The sequence below is a fragment of the Myotis davidii genome, unplaced genomic scaffold (assembly GCF_000327345.1).
Source record: "Myotis davidii unplaced genomic scaffold, ASM32734v1 scaffold390, whole genome shotgun sequence".
In the NCBI taxonomy this organism is placed as follows: Eukaryota; Metazoa; Chordata; class Mammalia; order Chiroptera; family Vespertilionidae; genus Myotis; species Myotis davidii.
Genome location: NW_006282748.1, coordinates 159,972 through 171,627, shown reverse-complemented (window position 1 = coordinate 171,627; position 11,656 = coordinate 159,972). Strand labels below are relative to the sequence as shown.

Here is an 11,656-nt window from a genome sequence, read left to right as displayed (position 1 = left end):
CTCTCTCTTCCTCTCTGTAAAAAATCAATAAAATATATATATTTTTAAAATAATTCTCTCAACATTCATGTTTCTCTCTATCCTCTCCCTTCTTCTCTAAAGTCAATAAAAATATATTTTTTAAAAAGAAAAGACACACATGATGTTGCAGACAGGCTTTAAGATAACAATGCTTCCTGCTCCGCACATCTGTCCAGCAGGTGCCTCTGAGTAAGTTCTGTCTTTTAGGAACCTGCTCTGAATACTACAAAAGATAATGAAGTGTTCTCTCTCATTTTTCTTTCTGGAAACCTATTTTCCTTCATGCAGAAGGATAAGACTTCTACATCCTGGAAATATGGTCAAAACAACTTAAGGCTGTTTTAAGCAACTTCTATTTAATAGACATACCTGAAGCCCAGTTCTTTTGGAAAGTAGCCCTGAGATACATCATAAAGAGGGAAGATAAACACACAAACCTTAGCACACTGTTTACTTTGATGAGTCTTTTTTTTAATATCCTATATTTAATGTATGATGAAATAAATAAGACCAGACTTCTCTTATCATTAACAGCTGGTGTCATAAGTGGAAATCTGTCTTTGCTTTTAGAGCATTCCCTTACTTTGTAAGCAAAGTATTCTATTGACCCTTTACACTTGGCCCTACTCTCTTTTAGCCCCTCTTACCCATTTATCTTTGTTGTTTTTTGTTTTGTTTTGTTTTTACCATACTTACTACTACTTCTAGTAGTTCTTTATTCACCTGGCAATCCTGCCTTTATTCATCTCTTACTTATTCCCATTTACACTATGCTCAGGAGCTGTTCACAAACATCTTCCATTTGCTGCAAATTGATGGACGGTTGGTGGCTCCAGTTGACAGGTGCAGTGAACGATGAAGAGGGAAGAAGTGCTCTAGCCACTCTGTTCCTACTCCCCTCCCTTTTAAGGCTCCATGCCCTGTGTAAATCAGAAAAAAAATAATCCCACAAATGTGGAATCTAGTCGCAGGATTTTTTGAAGCCTCTTTCCTCCTGTGAGGACATGTTTGTTTCTTTTTTTTTTCTTTTACCTCCTGTTACTTAGTTCTTCACCTTAACCAAAACAGCACTCTAGTAAGTTGGCTGTTTCCATTGATTAACCTTTTCTAATGCATCCTACATCTACCCCTGTTTTTGTTTCTTTTTCTCCCCGATTTTATTGTTAGAGATACTCCTTAACTTACAGTGGAGTAACTTCCCAATAAACCCATCATAAGTTGAAAATATCAAGTCAAAATGCATTTAACCCGCCTTACCTACCGAACACTTAGCCTAGCCTATCTTAAACATGTTCAGAGCACAATATCCAACACACCCGGTAACACACATACTGCAGGGTAAAACATCAGCTGTTTACCCTGTGGTCATGTGTCTGACTGGGAGCTGTGGCTTGCTGCTGCTGCCCCGCATCATGAGACAGTGCCGTACTGCCTATCACTAGCCCAGGGAAAAGAGCAAATTCAAAATTTTAAGTATGATTTCTACTGAACGTGAAGCACAAAGAGAGAGAAAGAGATATTATTTTCATATCACCCAAAGCAGCAAATCATAAGTCAAATCATTGTTAAGTCAGGGACCATCTGTATATTATTGTAAGCCTATTTCACATAACTGGTTTTTCCTACCTCTAGTCTTTTCCTAGCAATCAAATCCTGCTGCCATCAAGATTAAGATCTTAAAACAGTTCATCATGTCACTCTCCAACTTGAAAACCTTCCGTGGCTTTCTATTATGAAATAAAAATTCAGACTCTGCAATCTTGTGCTCAGGGACTCCGCCATCTGAGCTTTTCCATTGTATTTCCTTCCCTGTGTCATTGTCATCCAATACAACGTGTGGTTTCCTACCTCTAAGCTTTTTATTATACGCATCATTCTTGGTAGTGCCAGCATTCCCTCCTCCTGATATCCATCTTTCAATGCTTAGACAAAGCCCTCACAATAGTATAATTTCATAATCCACTCCACCTTAATATTGAGTTCCCCCCTCTTATGCAAAACTGTATGACATTAGAATTATTGCTCTGGATTACAACTTAACAGTTAATTGATACCTTTTTTAATTTAATAAATATTATATATGTGTGTTTATATCCCATAGTGCCTCGCACAATCTAAAGCAGAAAGCAGAACATTTGTTAAATCAGTTTGTTTTCTAACAAGTTTGGAATTTTCAGGTAGAAGGACTCCAAAATCTTGAATCTTGACTGTTCATGTGACATATCTTGATTAACAAAATACGGCAGAAGTGACACTATGCAGATACATCAATTGGTTGCCTCCCACAGGTGGCCTGGCTGGGGGTGGGGAGCAAACCTGCAACTCATGTATGTGCCCTTGACTGGGAATGGAACCCTTCCATGCACAGGCTGACCGTCTAACCCACTGACCACACTGGCCAGGGCAGACACTATGCAAATTCTTTTTCTCCCTCTTATTTTTTTTATTGTAGTAAAATACATATGTTAACAATCACCATTTTAACCATTTCTAAGCATACAAGTTCAGTAGCGTTAAGTATATTCACACTGTTGGGCCACAATCACAACCATCTATCCCTGGAACTTTTTTCATCTTGCAAAGGTAAAACTCTGTACTCACTAAACAATAATTCCCTATCTCTCCTCTGCCCCAGCTCCTGGCCACTCCCATTCTATTTCCTATCTCTATGAATGTGAATACTCTAGGTATCTCATGTAAGTGGAGTCACACATTATTTGTCCTTGTGTGACTAGCTATTTCACTTAGCACAGTATCTTTAAGGTTTGTCCATATTATGGCATGTGTCAGAATTTTTCCTTTTCAGGTTGAATAATATTCCATCGGTATATATATCACATTTTGTTTATTCCTTAATGGACACTTGGGCTGCTTCCACCTTTTGGCTACTGTGAATAATGTTGCCATGAACACAGATGTACAAATATCTGTTTGAGTCCTTGCTTTCACTTCTTTTGGTTTATGCCCAGAAGTAGAATTGCTGGCACACAGAGTAATATTGTTTAATTTTTTGAAGGAATGCCATATTGTTTACCACAATAGCTAAACCACTTGACATTCCCACCTACAATACATAGGAAGGGTTCAAACTTCACCAAGTCCTCAAATTTTCTGTCTCCTTTCCTCTCTCTCTCTCTCTCTCTCATTTTGGGTGTTAAGTGGCATCTCATTGTTTGATTTGCATTTCCCTAATGGTTAGTGATATTAAACATGTTTTCATTTGTTTATCTTCTTTGGAGAAATATCTATTTGAAGAAATAGCTACCCATTTTTTTATTGGACTGTTATTTGGTTGTTGAATTGCAGAAGTGCTTTATACAGGGTGTGGCAAAAGTAGGTTTATGGTTGTGAGTACACAAAACACAGTTTATTCTTGTACTATTATTTATTAATTTTTGTATTATTTTCTACAAACAATTGTAAACCTACTTTTGCCCCACTCTGTATATCCTGGATGTTAATTCCTTATCAGATAGAGGATTTGCAAATGTTTTCTCCCATTCCATAGGTTGCCTTTCACTCTGTTGATAGTGTCCCTTGGTATACAAAAGTTTTAATTTTGATATAGTCCAATTTATGTATTTTTTCTTTTGTTGCCTATGCTTTCAGTATCATATCAGGAAATCATTGTTAAATCCAATGTCATGAAGTTTTTCCCATATTTTTTTCTAGGAGTTTTATAGTTTCAGTTCTTATGCTTAGATCTTTGATTCATTTTAAATTAATTTTTGTATATGGTATAAGAGTCCAACTTCATTATTTTGCATATGGATATCCAGTTTTCCCAGCATTGTTTGTTGACAAGACTATCTTTTCCCTATTATCAAAAATTATTTGATTACATATGTTTATTTCTGGGTTTTTTATTCTAATCCATTGGTCTATGTATTTGTGTGTTTTGATTACTGTAGCTTTTTTTGTTAATTACTGTTTTGTAGCTTTGTTGTAAGTTTTGAAATAAGGAAGTATGAGACCTCCAACTTTGTTTCTCTCAAGATTGTTTTACTCTCCTAATTCCTTACAATTTTATATGAACTTTAGGATGGATTTTTCTACTTCTGCAAAAAAAGTCAGTGGGATTTTGATATAAATTATGTTAAATCTATAGATTGCTTTAGAGAATATTCACATCTTAATAATATTAAGACTTCCAACCCTTGAACATGAGTTGTCTTTCCATGTTTTAGTGTCTTCTTTAATTTCTTTAAGCAATGTTTTGTAGTTTTCAGTGTACAAGTCTTAAACCTCCTTGGTTAAGATCTTTCCTAAGTATTAATTTTTTAAAATATTTTTATTGATTTTTAGAGAGAGACACACATCGATGTGAGAGTAAAACATTGATGGGCTGCCTCCTGCATGCCCCCTACCGGGGATCAAACCCACAACCTGGGCATGTGCCCTGACCAGGAACTGAGCCGGCAACCTTTCGGTACCTGGGACAATGTCCAACCAACTAAGCCACACTGGCCAGGGCCCTAAGTATTCATTGTTTTGATGCTATTGTACATGGACACTATGCAGATCCTAAGTATAGGTCTCAAGAGGCCTTACCATAGGTTTTTTTTTTTTTTTTTTTTACTTCAAAATAAGATATGTGCAGTGTGCATAGGAATTTGTTCACAGTTTTTTTTTTAAACTATAGTCCGGCCCTCTAACGGTCTGAGGGACAGTGAACTGGCCCCCTGTTTAAAAAGTTTGAGGACCCCTGCCTTACAAGTTCTGCTATTACCCTCTTGGCAGGCTACTACTGCCACCTAAAAACTCCAGACTTGCCTGATAGGGTCATGTGGCCTTGCTAACTGTCGGCATAACTGGCGGACACAGGAGTGAAGTAATTTTCAATCATTCATTCTAGTCAAGCTGTTGGACACCCCAGGTGAAACCAGCACAAGAACCACTCATCTAAACCTAGTCAAACTGCTTACCCACAAAAGTGTGAGCAAATAAGAAGTTGTAGTTTTAAGTCAACAAGTAGAAAAGCTAATTGAAATAATTAAATAATTTTATTTAATATTTCTTAACTATGATAATTTACTTATTACTTTGTAGCTCATTTCATACTCTGTCCCAGAGGCTATTAAGATTTATTCTAGCTGAGACAAGACAGAGTTCTTTGATGCTAAATATTCTACATAATTCATTATGTTCATGAATGATTTAAAGCTTGAATATAAGCATTCTAAATAATTTAATTTTTTTAAAAAAGTAGCTTAAAATGAAATCTTACAAAAACTACAGAAATACAGATTTTATTTTTCTAATTTACAATTTCAAAATTGAAAAGACAGTAAGTAAATATCACAATGTTTTCAGGATAACCTGTGCTAATGCTAATATTTGCTAGCAATTAGTACTAAACTTAGGGAGGACAGATTTTAAAACTATTATCTGATTATTTAAAAAACTTATATAATCACAATATTTAGGAGTAAAGTTCTCAACATTAAAAATATTTAGAGGCATGCTGACTAAGTAAAATGGCTTAAAGTTACTTAAAAAAATTAAAGACATACATACACCTAAAATTTTATTTACTTATGAATAAATGTATTTATTATAAATATAGCTGTGAAGGATTATAGTTACTTCATGTGGGACAAAAATATTTCAGAATAATGCCCAAAAGTAACATACTACTTAAAACATGCTAAAGCAAAAACCTACTCCATAAAGATGTTTACTCCATTAAAAAACTCATTATGAGAAATTACTTTCTCAAGATGTGTAAATAGTTGCTTTAGAACTGTCTGTATTATATGCATTCTTTAAAAGAAATAAAAAGGAAAAGGGCAGAAGAAAAAAAGAGAAAATGTAATAAAAGAGGTGTTAGAACACAGTTTAATACTTAAGTTTATATGCTAACTAGAAAAAAAATAGGGCTATTATTTCTGACAAACCAACTGGAATTAACACTTACTCACGTAGAAACAAATTCAGTTAACTTTCAAAGTTGAAGCAAATTTCTCCAAGTCTATGTCATAAATGTTAGATCACTTGTTTTGGAAACCGAATTTACTGTCAGAAGTATCTCATATTTGCAATATTAGAAACATCTTTTGAAATAGTTGTCATTTTAATTTTAAAGAGTCCTAAATAATTCTCTAAATGTGGGCTATGAGTTATTTAACTGTAATCAATTATTTACATTTCTCTGCAAGTACATTTCTACAAGAAAACTACAACTGTACCATTCCCCTACTCACATTTATGACTATATGTTGAATATTAATATATAGTCTATATAATTTTATACATATGCAATACTATGGTTCACAATCTGACAATAAATAAAGAAGGAGAAAATATAAATGAGAGAATTAAAATGTACTTACAAAGTCGAAGTCTCCATCTTGAGGAACTTTCCAGTTATCAGGGAAAACATTTTTGGACATAGGGAAGGGTTCATGCATGTTCTGATTACAGTTTTCATGACTCTTATTCTTGAAGTCCTGTTTATCAAAGTAGTCCATGAAAGACGGTCTTTGTACTTGTGGTGAAGTTGCATTTCCTTAGGTAAACAAATAACATGAGAGAGTGAGTATAAGTGCTCACATTTAAAGAAGTATGCTTTCTAGTGAAGTATAACTTTTTACTGAGCAATATAATGGATTTTCACTGGTCATATTTAAGACCAACACAGTCAATTTAATGAAGAACAAAGTAAAATAAAATAAAATGAGAATGAAAAAAACAAACATATCCATTGGTTGAAATAAAAGTTCAACCAATGATTAGGCAGAGATCCACAATATCCTTTTTTAAAAAAATTTTGTTTTATCCACGATATTCTTAGATTGTGGAAACATTTCAGAATTTTGGCAGATCTTAACCATAACTTTGTTTAAAATCATTGCAGATGTATTTGAAATCTGTCATAGAAAGAACATTTTAAAACCCTGTTTTATTTAAATAGCTAAACCTGAATTATTATTGTCATTGTGCACCACAAGCTACTAGAAGTAATAAGGACTTACCCCGGCTCCTCTTGTACCTCTTCACTTCCTCATGGTCCTTCTGGCTAATCCTACCTCCTCCTGGACTCCCATGGCCTCCCCAGTCATATTATATCTATGAACCCCAACTCTACTTCTCCAGCCCAGATCTGCCTCCTAACTTCTACACCCAACTTGCCCACTACTTACTCTTACTAATAGACAACTGGATCTGAGGTAGTTTCCACACACTTACCAGTTCTAAAGCTACATTCAAGGTCTTTCACTCCCAGCTCGCTGCTCACCTAACCAAGTCAACATTATTTACTCAATGCCCAAAGTGATTAAGCTGAGAAATAACCCAGATTCCTTTCTTCCCATCATACCACACTGATCATTGAGTCTTTTAAATTCTACTTCTCAATACAATTGTTTAAACCTAACCTTTTTTTTCTCTGGCCAACATTGCTACCTTCCTAGTTTAGCTTCTAATCATTTCTTGCTTTGGTCATTGCAGCAACCTCCATGCTGGTCTCACTGATTCACGCAGTTTTAATTTTAGTTTCATACTGATAACACAGTGACCTTTCTAAATGCAAATCAAACCATGTCATCCTTCTGCTTAGAACTTTTCAATGGCTCATTTTCTACACTGAACGGTTAGAGTGAAAAATAAACATTTGGAATAACTAGATTTTTAAATCTAGCTGGTATGGTCTTGATCAGTGGTTTTCAAACCGGATTCCGTAAAGCCCTGGAGTTCCAAAAGAAGGTCCCAGACACTCCCACAAAGACACTTCCTATACAGTTCTCCCGAGGTAAGTTATCTACCTTCTTAAACGTTTCCTGCCATGGGTAGCACACCTCCCCACAAAGAAGCATGTTTGGCAACTCTAAGTTACAGAAAGTATTTTTTTAAATGTGAACTTGAAATATGTCCTTCTATAATTTACACTCATGTTCCAAGTAAATTCCTCTTTTATATACAAGTACATCAAATATTTGAAAATGCAGGTAATGGCTCCTGTCTTGCTTGACTGTTTTTCAGGTGAAACATCCCTAGTTCCTTTCATATGACATGTTTTTTAGATTCATCATCATCTTACTTGCCTATATTGACAATGCAGACTCTCCATGGTCTTCTAACATCAGATGTAATATTGCTAATAATGATCTCTCCATCTAGAATGCATTTGCAATAGTACTAATGCAACTTAAAACTAGTTACTGGTATGACAACTAAGTAACACTGTTGGCTTTTAAAGTAATTTTGTTCAAAAGAACACAATGCTAAAAAATCTTTATGTTTACTCTTTAGAAATATGGAATGAAACTGAATTGATACCTGCTCTAAGTGGTGAATCAGCAAGTCTGGAATTCTTTAAATTAAAATAAAAGAGGGAGTAGTTCTTACTACACACAGATGTTCAACATCAATGACCATGAGGAGAGGCTAATAAGATCCTTTTTTTTTTTTTTTACAGCTGCATATTATTCCAGTGTGTAAATATAACATAGCTTTTTATCCACTCATCTACTGATGGGCACTTGGGCTATTTCCAGATCTTAGCTATTGTCAATTGTGTTGCTATGGACATAGGGCTACATAGATTCTTTCTGATTGGTGTTTTGAGATTCTTAGGATATATTCCTAGAAGTGGATCACTAGGTAAATGGCAGTTCCATTCTTAAATTTTTTGAGGAAACTCCAAACTGTTTTCCATAATGGCTGCACCAGTCTGCATTCCCACCAACAACATACTAGGGTTCTCTTTTCTCCACATCCTAGCCAGCACTTGTCATTTGTTGATGGTAGCCATTCTGACAGGTGTGAGGTGACACCTCACTCTAGTTTCAATTTGCATCTCTCTGATGATTAGTGACTTTGATATGTCTCTTGGCTGTCAGTATATCCTCTTTGGAAAAGTGTCTATTTAGGTCCTTTGCCCATTTTTAAATAGATTATTTGTCTTCCTTTTGTTAAGTTGTATGAGTTCCTTATATATTTTGGAAATTAACCACTTATCACATGTATCACTGACAAATATGTCCTCCCATACAGTGGGCTCCCTTTCCTTTTGCTGTGGACAGCTTTTTATTTTGTTTATTTTCTCCTTTGTTTTCCTTGCCCTCAGAGATGTAACAGCAAATATATTGCTATGAGAGATGTCTGAGACTTTGCTGCCTGTGGTTTCTTCTAGGATTTTTATGGTTTTATACTTAAGTCTTTTATCCATGTTGACTTTATTCTTGTGTATGGTGTGAGTTGGTGGTCTAGTTTTATTATTATTTTTTTGCATGTATCTGTCTGATTTCCCAACACCATTTATTGAAGCAACTATCTTTACTCCATTGAATGTTCTTGCCTCCTTTTTCAAATATTAATTGAGTGTAATGGCTTGGGTTGACTTCTGGATTCTCTGTCCTGTTCCATTCATCTATATATCTATCCTTGTGCCAGTACCAGGCTTTTTTTTATTACAATGGCTTTGTAGTATAATTTGATACCTGGAATTGTGATCCCTCCTTCTTTGTTATTTTTTCTCACAATTGCTACACAATCCCTACACAAGACCTAGAATACTCCAAAAATTTATATGGAAAAAAGACCCTGAATAGCCTCAACATCATTACTTATGAATTAAAGGAGGCTACTAGTATTTCATTACTAGCAACTGTGTACCGGCACAATAAATTTTAAAAATCATATAACTACCAAAATTTTAGAATGATCTGTCTCAGTAGAGTCAGAAGAAATCTGACATTTAGAATATGCATGTATTAGTGAAAAAACAGCAAAACAAAAATACAACTATTCTTCTGAAGACTCATTCTTCAATTAGAGCTGTTCAGGCTTTAGAAGACTTAACAATAAGTATGACAAAACATCTGGGACCCAAATGATACCCTCTGAAAAGACACATTCCATCAAAATTAGGATAGAATGGGACACCAATATTTGTAGTAAACCTTCAGAACTCAGAAGACTCTCATATCCCACGCATATAAAACTGGTGAAAAAAGAACTCCTTAGGGAGTTTAACAAGATATCAGCCAATGCTGCCTTTAGATTCCCTATCAGTCCAGACTTTACTAGTAATGTTACAAAAGAATGCAATATATAGGAGAGAAAGTATGATATTTTAATGATCAATAAATATTACATAAAGATTTTGTGTTTCTGATCTTTTATCTTTAACTTTCTTCCCTAAAATCTCCTATTGCTTAAAAAAAAAAAGGAACTGATTAATTTGACAAGGTTACATTACTGACATTTGGACTGGACACATACATTCCATTAACATTTCAACAGATTTTAAGAACCCTTGATATATCTCTGGGCTTCATCATTACAAAAGATTTTTATCTTCAGAATTTAAATTTAGTTCTTATAGCAACCTTTTATTCCATAACAGAGTCCAGGAATTTAACCTCAATTAGTCTCCACCTCTGACCTTTTAATGAAAATAAATAATAAAATATTATAAGTGTAGCTCAATAGAGTTTTCTATAAAATAACTGAGCAAATCAAATCATGGAGAGAGAGGGGGGAGATAATCCCTTAAAGGAAGCCTTTGCTTGTTATTCTTTTTTTAAAGAGTAATTTTGTAATAAAATTGCATATTTATTTGGGTTGTAAGTTCTTATTTTAATCAGCTAGTCTTAAGATGGGTAACACGTATAAAGAAATATAAAAATTTTAATATTGCCCTAGCTGGTTTGGCTCAGTGGATAGAGTATCAGCCTGCAGACTGAAGGGTACTGGGTTCAATTCCGGTCAAGGGCACATGCCTGGGTTGTGGGCTCACTCCCCAGTAGGGGGCATGCAGGTGGCAGCCAATCAATGATTCTCTCTCATCATTGATGTTTCTATCTCTCTCTCCTTCTTCTCCCTTCCTCTTTGAAATCAATAAAAATATATTCTAAAAAGTAATTAAAAATTTTAACATTTAGAACAACGAGGGTTATCAATGTTTATACAGTAAACTCAAAACCAGAGAGGAGAGTATAAAAGGTTTCTTTGGGAAATAACTCTTGTGAAAGAAACCCATAAATTTCACCATTATCAACTGCATTTGACAAAAGTATAGAAAATGTTTTATTGAAGCAAATTTCTATATAGTATTCTTTAAAAAATAAATTTAGCTTATGTAGGTGCTTTGGTAAAAACAAAATAACCAAAAGCACATTTTGGCACTACTACTCCATTGAAGAAAACAGCAGTCCCTTGACCACTGCCCCTTCCCAAATCTTCCTCCCCCACCCACTTCCCTGGCCAGGCCTGCACTACTCTTATTACCTCTCCCTCCAGTCAGCACTGCAGACTCCATTTATAGTCTTCTCTGTTTTCTCCTCAACCAGGGGATAGGGAACGTTTCGCCCCGAATCTTTACTAATAACCCTGGTGCTATAATGAAACAGGGGTCTTTTGATTTACCAATGACTTAATTCAGACCCTGTGTCTGAGAAAATGGAAGACTAACGTTTTCCTACTGGAAACGCACACTTATAGAGCAGCAACTCTAATATGGCTTATATTTTAAGAGCAGCAGCATGCACAGAAAAGGAGAAGGAAAGAAATAAAATCTCAAAAGTTACTTTTCCACTACAGAGAATAAAATGGGGAAAAGCTTTAATATTTTATAAAAATCCTTACAACAAAAAGTAAGACAGGCTGAGTAGCTATTTCCTTGAGAGACAGG

General features: G+C 34.9%; 1 protein-coding gene across 1 annotated transcript in view; it reads right to left on the bottom strand.

Moving 5' to 3' along the window:
• STK3 (serine/threonine kinase 3) overlaps positions 1 to 11,656 on the bottom strand; it is a 207,968-nt gene that overhangs the window by 53,680 nt on the left and 142,632 nt on the right. The window contains exon 10 of the mRNA XM_006753196.1: positions 6,354 to 6,529. Coding sequence (XP_006753259.1) covers positions 6,354 to 6,529 — 176 coding nt within the window. The remainder of the gene's footprint in view (positions 1 to 6,353; positions 6,530 to 11,656) is intronic.